General features: G+C 31.5%; 1 protein-coding gene across 1 annotated transcript in view; it reads right to left on the bottom strand.

Annotated features, from left to right (window-relative positions):
• Window positions 1-14,231, bottom strand: part of LOC116850252 (liprin-alpha-1) — a 655,857-nt gene that overhangs the window by 513,600 nt on the left and 128,026 nt on the right. The window contains exons 4-5 of the mRNA XM_032828294.1: window positions 13,468-13,542; window positions 13,267-13,362 (exon numbers count right to left, since the gene is read on the bottom strand). Coding sequence (XP_032684185.1) covers window positions 13,267-13,362; window positions 13,468-13,542 — 171 coding nt within the window. The remainder of the gene's footprint in view (window positions 1-13,266; window positions 13,363-13,467; window positions 13,543-14,231) is intronic.

Here is a 14,231-nt window from a genome sequence, read left to right as displayed (position 1 = left end):
TATACATATATATATATATATATATATATATATATATATATATATATATATATATATATATATACACATATATACATATATATATACATATACATATATATACAGAGTGGACCAAAAGTCTGGATACACCCAAATATGTCATAAACGATGCATTTTAGAAAAAAATATTTTAGACAAAAGTTGTAAGGTTTAAAAAATCGCATTCAACAACAGTAGTTATTTGACATAGGATGGTGTCGCCAAGGACAAGGTCAACTTTGCTTTTTTAAATAGAAACATATATTTTTTATTACGGTATTTTATTCTACGTAAAAAAGCAAACAACTTTTGCTTGAAAAAATTTTTTATACGACCTCTATTTTCTAAGATATTTACGTAAATATCTACAAAATTATTGGTTTCAATAATTTTTTACTTGAATTCTATCAACTTTACCGAAAAATATCAAGAGATAAAAATTATTTATTTTGTTCTCATAGAGCTCTGAGAATTTTTTCAGAATTTTATATTAATTTTTTAGTACTGCATTTTCTTGCATTTTCTTGAAGTACTAAAAAGTTAACACAAAATTCTGAAAAAATTCTCAGAGCTCTTTGAAAACAAAATAAGCAATTTTTATCTCTTAATATTTTTCGGTAAAGTTAATAGAATTCAAGTAAAAAATTATTGAAACCAATAATTTTGTAGATATTTACGTAAATATCTTAGAAAATAGAGGTCGTATAAAAAATTTTTCAAGCAAAAATTATTTGTCTCTTTACATTGAATAAAATGCTGTAATAAAAAATACGTGTTTCTATGCAAAGCATAGAAAAAAGCAAAGTTGACCTTGTTCTGACCTTGGCGACGCTATCCTAGATCAAATAACTATTGTCGTTGAATGCGACTTTTTAAGCCTTATAACTTTTATCCGAAACATTTTTTTCTAAAATGCATAGTTTATGACATTTTGGTGTATCCACACTTTTGGCTCACTTTGTATATTGTACATATAAATTGTACATATAAATATATACAATATATACAATATATTGTATATATTTATTTTTATATTGGGAATAAAAATTCGAAATAAGTTGTAAATACCTCTTTTTACATAATATATCCAAATATAGTCTATACTAGTATATGAGAGCTATGTTTGAAGGACAAACTCGGGTTATAAGATATTGCTAAAATATTTTATAAAACAAGCCTACAGTAAAAATACATATAGAAGAAAAGATGTATAAAATTATTAGTGCAATTTTTCATCATAGAGAAAATATCAGTAGTAGACATTATACAAATATAGTGCGTGCCAAGATTTTAGAATGGATATCAATTAACAATTGAAAAATAGATAAATGCAGTTGACCTCGAAACACTAAGAATGCATATATTTTTTCACTGAAAAAGAATAATGTAAAGGATATACATTTACTATTGCTATATATTATTTTTACAAAGTACTAAATTATATAAAATACTATGTTAATAGTAAAGTATTTAGTTAATAGTATTTAATGGTTACAGGTTTGGAATTTTAGTTTTTGCAAAAAGGAATAACATCATAACAAAATGGAACATATAAGGTAAAAAACAACGCTAAATATCAAGATACGGTCGTATATCGCCAAGTGCACACGCAAGTGGGTGACACATAGGTCGCGAGGCTGATCATGTATATTTATACGACAACTCTAATTAATCGGAGACAAAAACTCTTCATTCTGCTATAACGGTTGATCCGATTGACTTCTAAATGGGTTTCATCAATTTTTAAGGGTACAATTGCAGGAGAAAACTTTTGTTACTTTTGTTTACTCTATATATATTTTGTTGTTACTCCACATATTTTTTAAACTAAATTATTTCAGCTTAAAGTTACAAATAGCCAAATTACACGATTAAAAATGTTCCACTTTTTTCCATGTGATCCTGTTTCCGCTAGATAGTGTCACAATATTTTTTTATTTGACACTTTTTCCGCTAGATGATATCACAAAACGAACCAGTCTATCGATAAGTTTATTAATTGTCGGAGCTGAATAACAGTTTTCGTCAGTTTTCAAAAGTAATACCGCCTGTAAAGTTATATCTTTAATTGATATTTACGTATTGATAATTTTACATATAATGTGAAAAATATTTGTTGCGACAACTTCGAAGAAAATCTATAGAAAAATGAGAATATATATAACATCAGATAAGTATCATTGAATATATGAAAACTATTTTTTTCGAGATATTCAAGGGCCAGTAATATTCTCCCACTTTTTTAACACCCATATATTTGTGTACATATGCAATTGTAAAAAATATATAAATATGTAGATATATAAGTGTAAGAAGATATATACGCAAGCTCCCATTCCATTTTATATGATAAGCACTGTAGTCTAATACTGCCGTAAAATGCAAAATAACGCCAACTTCGAACGGTTCTAACTAAAAAATTATAATTTTTCAGACTTTGCTGCTTTTAATCCATTGATACTTTTGATCTACACATCAAGAACTATCATACAGCACAGTTTCAGAAAATTTAGCCGAAAGCCATTTTTCATAATGATTCTGCGGGGTCCTTCGTCTCACTCGTAAAATACTCAAATCTAAATTTAGTATTAAATCATATTTTTTTAATTGTATGCAATATATTACTAATTTTATAATTATAATTTACATATATTAAGATTACTTTCCACCAAGAAGACACAAATCGATATAAATTTCTTTCTGTATAACAGTAAACTTTATATATATATAATTCTACTTCCAGTTAGGTTTGTTTCAATTAAGTTTATTCCAGGTAGAGTTATCATACTAATTATTATATTATAACAATTTATTGTTAATAATATAGCATTGGAAATGTTATTTTTTAAAAGTGGATTGTTATTGTTTCTCGTATTCATGAAAACTCATTATCGTTATCATTGCTCATTTTAACAATAACAACGTTACAAATAACACTGCTTCCCATAACCGTGTAATTACATGTTCACAAACATATAAAAAAAGTGAAAAAATCGAAAAAATAATTGCTATTTTTAATGTACACACACATGTACAGAGTGTACCATTTTAAATGCTCCAGGAAAAAATCTTAAAAATATGGGAGATACGGAACAATGTTTCAGACAAAAGTTGCATAGTTTGAAGGGGGCCACATGATAAAAATATCGACTTGACCTTGAGTGACTTTCAAGCCTAGGTCAATGTGATCGATGTTTTCTTAAATGAAACCTCCCATTTCTAATTGTATATTCTTATAGAGACGTTTTCAAAACACTACCTACTTTTGTCGTTCTTGTCGAGACGTTTTCAAAACACTACCTACCTTTGTCTTTTGCTCTAGCCATTCCCAAAATATGAAGCTTCAAAGTTAGTATACCGTCAGCATTCGCATTACCTGATGTACACTGCGAAAAAGTTGCTGGGTCGTATTTGAACATCATAGTGGCCCTAAAAAGGACTAATTTTGTGTGTATGTATGCGCACGCGCATATGTGTGTCAGCAGAGATAAGGCTCGTCATTCACGTAATATTTAATGACTCCAACTCCTCTCTGCTGTATGTATGTGTGGGTGTGCGTGTTAAGCAGAAATTGTAGATGTAAAATTAGACCAATAGATGTTCAAATGCTTGGATTTAATTTATTTGAATAGTTTAAAAGAAATATTGATTGATTTATCAAAATGTAGCAACCTTCTTTATCATAAGTGAGAATTTGTATAACATATGAAATTAGTTATAAATCTCTAAAAGAAATGTCAAATGTCTGACAACTGATTCTCATAAATATATTGTGTGATATTTTATTCATAACATTTTGACGAAATTGTTATTATTTGCGATATGTTTATTTAAATGATAAAAAAGGCAGATTATTATTACATACGTTGTTGTATGGAACTTCCTTATCAATATTTGGAAAAAAGGCGACCTGTGCATGCACCTGTATCACTGTGTGTTGTACAGTATCTGAGCGCGCGTACTTTAGCCAGTATAATTGGTCAACTTTAATCCTTCATAATTTGAAAAGTATTAGAGCCTCAATATTTTTGTATTAGGTATTTTTTCTTCAAATTACCTCAGGAATCCGCCCTTAAGAGATAATGCGGTAGTGATGAGACACCCTGTATATTTCTTATCTTCAAATAAATATTCATAATATAGGATCAATGTTATCCCCCCCCCTCTCTCTCTCTCTCTCTCTCAAAAGTCACTATGGTAAATATGAAGTTTAGGGCACCCACTTTCGATGACCTTGACATATGTTATTGAGATCACCCACCTAAGTAACCTTGTGAAAGTTTTAGCCGTCGCTCGTTGTTCGTTAAAAAGTTATTAACCAAAAAAGTTCCATAAAATGGATATAATTTTTGGACACCGTATATACAAAAACATCGAATTTGTAGGCTAGGAAAGTGCCTGCTACTACCCTAAGTATCATTCAAAAAGTTTTAACTGGCGCTTATTGTTCGTTAAAAAGTTATTCACAAAAGGTACATTAATATCAATACAAAATATATTAAGTGTAATATGTAAACGGTAAGCGTGATATTTTCTAAACATTTATTTCTCATGAGACACGCACTTACGCGCGCGCGTGCGTGCGAAAAATATTTCTGTCACTCTAATTCATCAATAAAGTATTTGTTCATATCATCAATAAAGTTTCATGTATTTTTCCTTTAAAAAATGCAAGAAATCGTGTGTTACCTTGAGAAATTCATACAAATGCATGTTGAAAATTTGGAAGCCGTATGTTACGTTTAATTGCACACACACACACACGCGCGCGCGCACACACACACACACACACACACACACACACACATACACACACACACACATACACACACACACACTGCTCGCCAGCAAGCGCGCTCACCCGTCCGACAGGGCGGGCTCGCGGTGAGTGGGTATGTATATATAATAGGAACGAACGCACCTACCGCGATCCCGCTTGCAGGCGAGTTGTGTGTGTGCGTGTGCGTGTGCATGCGTGTGTGCGTGTGCGTATGTGCGTGTGTGTGTGTGTAGCAGGCATCTTTCTAGCTTACAAATTCGATGTTGTTGTATATACGGTATCCAAAAATTACAATCATTTTATGCAACTTCTTTTATTAATAACTTTTTAATAAATAATGAGCGACGGTTAAAACCTCTTGATTATTACTCAAGAAGGTGTGTTTGATAATATATATCAAAATCAAGGTCGTCGCAGGTGATCCCCTAAACTTCATATTTACCCAATTCGATTCAGGTGAAATTTAATCGATTCGATTCGAATTCAAAATTAAAATTTGAGATTTGATTCAATTCGACATAAAAAATCTTCGATTCACTATACTACACATCTCTACATCAGGCCTCGGAATTTTTGTCACATTTCGGGCTGATTTCAGACGCGACGCCCACCGCTGCCCCACTCTCACTCGCCTCAGCGGCCGAGCCGCCGATCGCTCTGCTTCAGGAGCGTTGCTGAATAAGAAATACGTATGTAGCGCTTCTGTGTGTGCCAATCCGTTATTAAAATATTTACTTCTTCAATATATATATTTTTTTGTAAATAATATAATGTTACATTATTTATGTGTAATATATTGTAGATACACACCCACACACACACACATATATAATTTTATATCGAATATAATGCGTGTGTGTGTGTGCATCTGTCTTGTAATTTTGATAATAGATTTCCACATCACCCATGAGGTACTATTGTTGATGCGTTTTTCTTTAAGTGGTTTCCCCTGTAAGCCTATTCCACTAGAAATAAATTAAAATTAATGACATGACTCGGCAGAAAAGCGAAATTCTATATTATAAGATATATATGGAGGAAAAAAAATTCTAATAATAGAAGAAAAAAAATCAGCCAATCTTAATGTTTCCTAGATCGTTAACGATCACAGAAGCGCTACATACATATTTCTTACTCAGCAACGCTCCTGAGGCAGAGCGATCGGCGGCTCGGCCGCTGAGGCGCGAGTGAGAGTGGGGCAGCGGTGGGCGTCGCGTCTGAAATCAGCCCGAAATGTGACAAAAATTCCGAGGCCTGCTCTACACTATATGTGGTAGCTATTCGCTCGTAGGCCAGTCACAAGTAAAGAGATTTGGTTCTCTGATCTAAAATAGGACTATCCGGTATATGTCGCAACCAGCGTAAAAAGATCCTTCTTGTATCTGAACTATATCGCGTACCTTAGGTACGCATAGGCTCGCAAACGCGAGCGCGGCAGTAGCGCTTATTCGTCGCAAGCATATATGTCATGTAACATATGTAAAGCAAAATTTTAATGAAAATATTATAAAGATTTAAAAAAAACTAACAAATTTTGCTAAACATTAGTAACCATTAATACACTGAATTATAACTGAATTATAACACCGAAATACCTAGAAGAATTTGAAGAAAAATTTAATGTCGGGACACAAAAATTTGAAGTGTTCGAGTTGCATTTAAAAGCTGACGTCGGTTTTATACTGACGTTACTCTATACAAAAAGAATTAATATATGTTAATTATACGTATATTGCACTTTATACTCAAAGAGTTAAATACGTTAATTATATGGAACTTCATGAGTAAAAGAAACTTTCTTTCACACAATGGTAACATGGAAGTTTCATTTTCGCCACACAGTCAAGGGATTAAAAAAATAATTAGACAAAAATTGTATAATTTGGAAGGGACTATACGTTGGTGACTTTGACTTTATTGTATGTGACCATATTAAAAATCAATTTAAGACCATATTAATTTTCTTAAATGGAAATACTTATTTTTTACCAAAATAGGAAGAAATAAAACAAAATTAAAATTTATATAGAAATATATCGTTATGACATAGGGTATAGTTGATCCCAAGGAGATCAAACAAAGTGAACTACATTTTTTTAATGGAAATACATATTTCTAAATATAGAAATCGAAAGAGCATCAAATTTCACTAAATAAAATATGTGGTCATGGCGATGGGATCAAGGTATTCGCAGTGGGATCATATAAGACCTATTAAATTTTTTTAACAAAAACTTATTTCTACCCATAGGAATCGATAGAACATCAATTTTTACGTAAAAATATGTAGTCAAGACATGAGGTCAAACTGACCGTAACAGGAGTAAATAGAGAATGAAAGCAATGAAGACCAGATCGAGGATAATTCTGCTAATTAAGACAAAATCGAGGATAATCTATTAAGACAAATTAATGCATGTGTGTTTGTTTATGCAAGATATTTGAAAACGTATTTATTTTATTAAATATATGAATGCAATCATCGACAAAAACTATCACGCACATTCTGAGGAATTACTGGTATTATCCTCCTGAACGCTTCATGAATACGTGTTTTAATATTCTCACGGATTGTCGGTTCGCCCGTATATACCTTTTCTTTCACGTAAAAAAATCAAAAAGTATTAAGTCAAAGAATCAACCATTCATGAGCCTGACTATCTACACCGATCTATCGGTTTCCAAATAAGTTTTTTAAATTGGTTTTCACATCTCTCGATCTGTGATCAGGGGTGCTTCACCCTGCTGAAACCACATTCGCTCACGAACGTCAAGTTCAACATCTTTTAAAAATATGTATAACTTGTATTCGAAAAAGTTCAAATAATTGTGTCCATTGATATTTTTATAAAAAAAGTATGAACCAATGATATGATTGCCAATTATACCTCCCCAAACATTAATCGATCACTGTCTTTGAAATTCCAGACTTCTTTGCCAATGTAGATTCACACCTAAATTGAAGTGACAATTATGCCTATTAATACCTCCTTGATTATTGAATGTAGCTTTATCAGAAGAAAGCACATACTGAATAAATAGATCTTGTATTATTCTATTCTCGGCTCAGGTACAAAATCTCATACGGCGAATAAAATCTTCTCATAAAGTTTGTACTAAAGTTATATAAAAATGAAAATTAATTCCGCAAAATACAATTCGCAGTTGATTTTGGAACACCGTTTTGTTACTGAATTTTTCTGAAATATGCAGATCTACTGCAACAGAACTTAAAGTTACTACAGCCCTTAATTCATTCGAACCTGTTTTGCAACATTCCCTTTTTAAATCGCCCCTTCGTGCTCAGCTAGTCGATTCGTTGTTATTCGGGTTAGATGTCATCTGTGATATTCGTGAATGTACAATCTTTCTGCAGCTTTAAAACTGTTTCTACAAACATCTATAATACTGGTCATATTAACTAAGATGGTACATAATCTGCCACATTTCAGAATCTATGAAAAAACCTGTTCAAATGAACAAAAACCTTTGACAGTAAAGTTATACTTTCCAATAACAATCAGTTTAATTAGTACAAAAAAAATGCTAAGATATAACGAAAACAAATAGTGACTGCGCTCAGATAAATCAATTATTTTAATTAACGCCTCCTATGAGGAGTTGTCTACTTTGATATTTTGACTAGAAATCGTATTTCAAAAAAATATTTATTTGTACAATTTGCTGTTACTACTTCAATAAATCCAGATATTAGATTTGGATTTCCGGGTTTGAGCTGCGTGAATTCTTCTTTGTCTGATTCCGAATCGCAAACATTTCGTGATTCCTACATCTTGCCTCAGCACGGTGCGGCAAAACATAGGAGCGCAGCGGTATAAGTATAAGCAATGGAAAACAGAGGAACGATCCGATGCCGAGTTGCCTTTGAGAGGTATCCCTTTATATAGTGATTGACATGGAGGGGAGGAGGAAGCAGCGAGATAAAAGATGGTACCCGAGGAGAGGGGAAATTTGTTGGCCAGTCAGGTTCAGAACAAATCGCAAGTGCAACCATGGAACCTGCAAACTCCCCAATCATAACAAATATTTTCATGGAACATTTTGAATCCCAAACCATCCAAAAATGGCAGTTAAAACCCTGAACATTCCTCCGATATATAGATGACATTTTTATCATTTGGCAAAACGAAAAAAAATTTCATGAATTCCTACACCTACTCAATACACAACATCCCAATATTACCTTCATAATGGAAGTTGAACAAAATAACAAACTCTTCTTTCTAAACGTCCTAATGATAAGAAAAACAAATGGCTTCCTAAGTCATCAAGTCTAAAGGAAACCTACATACACCAATCGATATTTCCATGCCAAATCATGCTATCATTTAACTCAAAAACAATCAAAACAGCCCTCGATTCATTAATACACAAAATATTTATCATATACGATAAAAACAACATTCAAAGCGAACTTAAAAATCTAAGGCACACTCTTAAAAAAAAAAACGGCTACACGGCTGGCTATACGGCTAAACAGTTACACAGTAACATAGATAAATAATAAAAAAAAACCAGAAAAAACCAAAACGCAAATTGAACAACTCCAAGAACAAACAAAAGAACGAGACACAATCATCGTTTTTCTTCCATACATATAAGGAATTACAAACAAAATTGGTAGAATTCTGAAAAAACACGATATCAAAACCATTTACAAACCAACAATAAAAATCAGATAATATCTAAACAACACAAAAGACAAAAAAGCTTCACTAGACACTTCAGGAATATATAGAATACCTTGCTCCTGCGCAAAGTTTACATAGGAGAAACCGGGAGGATTGCACACGTATAAAAGAACATCAAAACACAATCAGCACTAGCAAAACACATCGTAAAAAGCGTAAAAAATCCTGTTCAATAAAATATCAGTATTAACTAAGACCAACAATTATTTGTCTAGAAGATACAGGAAGTTCTTAGAAATTCAAAAGAATTTCAACAATCTTAACAGAGACAACGAGCCAGAAATTAGTCCAATTCCCAAAATTACCCGCTATTCTAAGAACTCCCTATATCTTCTAGGCAAATAATTGTTGGTCTTAGTTAATACTGATATTTTATTGTGTTTTGATGTTCTTTTATAAGTGTGCTTACCATCCTCCCGGTTTCTCCTATGTAGACTTTGCCGCAGGATCAAGGTATTCTATATATTCCTGGAGTGTCTAGTGAAGCTTTTTGTCTTTTATGTTGTTTAGATATTATCCGATTTTTATTGTTGATTTGTAAATGGTTTTGATATCGTGTTTTTTCAGAATTCTGCCAATTTTGTTTGTAATTCTTTATATATATGGAAGAAAAACGATGATTGTGTCTCGTTCTTTTGTTTATATTAGAGTTGTTCAGTTTCTATACCGCAAAACGGTATAGAACTTTTAGATTTATTTACCCGCTCTACGTTCTCACGAGAGCTTCGTAGATTGTTCTGAAACACCCTGTATAAATGGATATCTCTCAAGAGCAACTCGGCATCGGATCGTTCCTCTGATGAAGCGAACTGAAATGTTCGCAAAACGTCGAAATCAGACAAAGCAGAATTCACGCAGCTCAATTCCGGAAATTAAATCTAATACTCTCTATATATATTTTATAAGAAGGAAAGTAAATTTAAATGCAACTAGGTCATGTCAAGTTTTTGAGAGTTCCAATGTTCAATTTTTTTTCAATTTCTAAACCAAATATTTCAAAGTATAGTTACTAATATTTAGTAAATTTTACTAGTTTCCTTTAAATCTTTATAATATTTCTGTTGATATTTTCAATAAGTTTTAATACAGATATATACCGCAATTTATTTATAAATTTTTCTGCAATATTATACATGTGGTTAATTATTTGATCTCATATATTTTTTAGCAATATTTCTTTTTAACAATATATGTTTAATATATTTCTTACATTTCATTATTTTTTGTTACATACGTATTTAGGCGTTTTCTATATACTTGGTGTTTTTTATCTTCGTAAAATATATTATTTTATAATAAATTACTATATATAATTAATAATTAAATTAAAATAGACTATTTTAGTATTACATTATCTTGTATTTTCTTGAAGTACTAAAAAATTTATAAAAAATTCTGAAGAAATTCTCAGAGCTCTATGAGAAAAAAATAAATAATTTTTATCTCTTGCTATGTTTCGATAAAGTTGATAGAATTCGAATAAAAAATTATTGAAATCAATAATTTTGTAGATATTTGTAAATATCTTAGAAAATAGAGGTCATATAAAAATTTTTTTTAAACAAAAGTTGTTTGTTTCTTTATATAGAATAAAAATATGTTTCTACTTAAAAAAGCAAAGTTAACCTCGACCTGACCTTGGCGTCACTAGCCAAGGTCAAATTAATGGTATCTTCCTTTGTCCTCTATTGAACCATATAATTTTTGTTTGAAATATTTTTCCATATTTTTTGTACTTTTCGAGATATTTCGATATAAAAGTTAAAATGAGACACCCTATATATACAGGGTTGGTACAGTAACAATGTTTCTCTCAGTAACAATGTAGTCGCAGTGCGCTCGAGATCGCACCAGAGATGTTGCTTCCAAACTGCATCTCTGAGCATTATCTAGAGAGGGGAGAGTGTCGTGAGCGTGGAGCGTCAGGTAGATCAGTGGTTTAAAGCAGTCGCCCGACAAGCGAAAGACCCGGGTTCGAGTCTCGGCCAGTGATAGAAACTGCTCCGCGAGCAGCACGCATCAGCACGGAAGGGGATACCCATATACTCACACGACTGTGTTCATGAGCCTCACGGACACGATTGTGTGAGGGTTGGGTATCCCCTCCCGTGTTAATGCGTGCTGCTCGCGGAGCAAAGTTTCTATCACTGGTCCCGGTCTAGCAAACCACGCTCTCGATATTTTTCTCTCTCTGGAACGAAAAGATCCCGAACGTACGGCGTCCCGCCGCCACCTAGTACACCCTCTTCCTATGGTATATATAGTATATACCATACAGGGGTTCTTTGTATATACAGGGTGTCCCATTTTAACTTTCACATCGAAATATCTCGAAATATACAAAAAATACGGAAAAATATTTAAAACAAATTTATATGGTTCGATGGAGAACATAAGAAGAATACCATTGGTTTTATCTTGGGTGGCGACGCCAACGTCAGGTTGAGGTCAACTTTGCTTTTTTAACTAGAAACATATATTTTTTTATTACGGAATTTTATTCTACGTAAAGAAACAAACAACTTTTATTTGAAAACAATTTTTATACGACCTCTATTTCCTAAGATATTGACGGAAATATCTACAAAATTATTAGTTTCAATAATTTTTTACTCGAATTCTATCAACTTTGATATATTAGGCTTTCGCGGTGTCCATGCATATTATATTTGGTTTCCGGGTTTGAACCACATGGATTCTTCCTTGTTTGATTCAGTCCGCTTCATTAAAGAGGAACGACGCGATGCATCGCGTCGTTCCTCCCTAATGAAGCGGATTGAAATGTTCGCGAAACGTCGGAATCAAACAAAGAAGAATTCCTGCGGCTTAAACCTGGAAACCAAATTCTATCAACTTTACTGAAAAATAGCAAAAGATAAAAATTATTTATTTTCTTCATATAGAGCTCTGAGAAATTTTCAAAATTTTTTAAAAACTTTTTAGTACTTCATGAAAATGCAAGAAATGAAATACTAAAAAGTTAATTAAAACATTCTTAAAAAATTCTCAGAGCTCTAAGAAAAGAAAATAAACAATTTTATCTCTGGCTATTTTTCGATAAAGTTAATAGAATTCGAGTAATTCAAACTTTTATTGGTCGCTAATGTAAAAATATAACGCTTGCGCCTTAGCTTGCTCTATCAAAGCGCTTTATTTACTTCTTACCAAACTTAAGTTATGATACTAGTAGCTGTACTACAGCTGAGCGAATGTCCAACTTTAATTGCAAATTTCTCAGAAAGCTATGCACTCAAAATCTTTTACAATTAGTATATTCAACACTCCCTTGAAATTAATTATGACTTATTCCATTTCGCAACTCGTACCATCTTCTTATAAGATGTTTTAATAAAACAATAACATGTTATATTGCAATAGTGACGTATCATAATTTGATGAGATTATAACAATAATATAATTGTGTTACCAATTATTTAATTTGATATGTCTCTTGTTCAAACTAAAGATTTGTGGTACTTTGATGATATGAAAAAAAAAAAAAAAAAAAAACAAAAGAGAAAAACGAAGAAAGTCCTAAATGAAACGTCGATAAGTTGAGATATGCTACATATGACCATGCAAAGTGAAAAAATTCCACAGATGCATTTCACGACTCTTAGACAAATTTTAAGTACTTCCGCTTATCCATGATTAATTCGAAATATATGAAAAGCAATACGTGTGTACATGAAGATCTGTGAATGTTTATGCACATATATGACTTAGTTAGATTATATTTTGATAATTCGTTAATACCTTATTCTGCTGCTGACCTTCATCCGCTTGCCCGTTCTCTTTCGGTCTATCCTCTATGGCTTTTGATGGGTGTCCGCTTACTTTATACTGCTGAAGCTGTAATCGCACTTGCACATTAGGTCAACAAAATAATATATTTTGATATTTAATAAAATATAATATTTTAATTTATATATTTATGACAAAAAGTGTAAAACTCACTTCTTCTTTGATATGGACCAGTTCCTCTTCGAGACTCGTATTTCTTTCAAGGGCCACGCGCAAACGCTCGCGCACCTGAAGATTATCCGCAACATTAACCTCCCAGTAAACAAGAAAGATTTCCAGTAAACAAAAAATATCATATTTACTTTTTTAAATATTGATATTACAAATATTTTTATAAAACGTTTTTGCATAATGTTCTATGGCTGTTTTGAAAATATTACATAATAATATTGCTACACAAATATTCAAAGAGTATTTTAAAAACGTAAGACAAAACATTTTTTTTATCAATATTTACCTTCCGTTACCTTTCACCAATGAATTTTACCTTAATATATAGTTCAAGAACATCCTCCTAAATAATATTCAAGAGGTTTTAATCATCGCTCATTGTTTATTTAAAATATTAAAAAAAAATTTTTTTTGATAATTATATGGAAATACAGACGATTTTCTGATTTTGATTGTGTTGAAATATGTTATTAAAGTCATTATTTAGTAATATTTTCAAAGTTTTAGACAATATTCGTTGTTTATTAAAAAATAAATAACAAAAAACGTTTGAATTATTAATATTAAATTAAACTTCTAGTAACCAATATTTGAATTTTACTAAACTGATGAGTCTAACATATACTAAAATAATAGCTATTAAGAAGATTAACAAAGACCTCTATGCAAGGTGTGAGTTTAAATATATATATATATATATATATATATATATATATATATATATATATATATATATATATATATAT

The sequence above is a fragment of the Odontomachus brunneus genome, unplaced genomic scaffold (assembly GCF_010583005.1).
Source record: "Odontomachus brunneus isolate Ranch 3 - 2012 unplaced genomic scaffold, Obru_v1 Obru_scaffold_139, whole genome shotgun sequence".
NCBI classification, from domain to species: domain Eukaryota; kingdom Metazoa; phylum Arthropoda; class Insecta; order Hymenoptera; family Formicidae; genus Odontomachus; species Odontomachus brunneus.
This window is presented reverse-complemented; position numbering and strand designations above follow the sequence as displayed.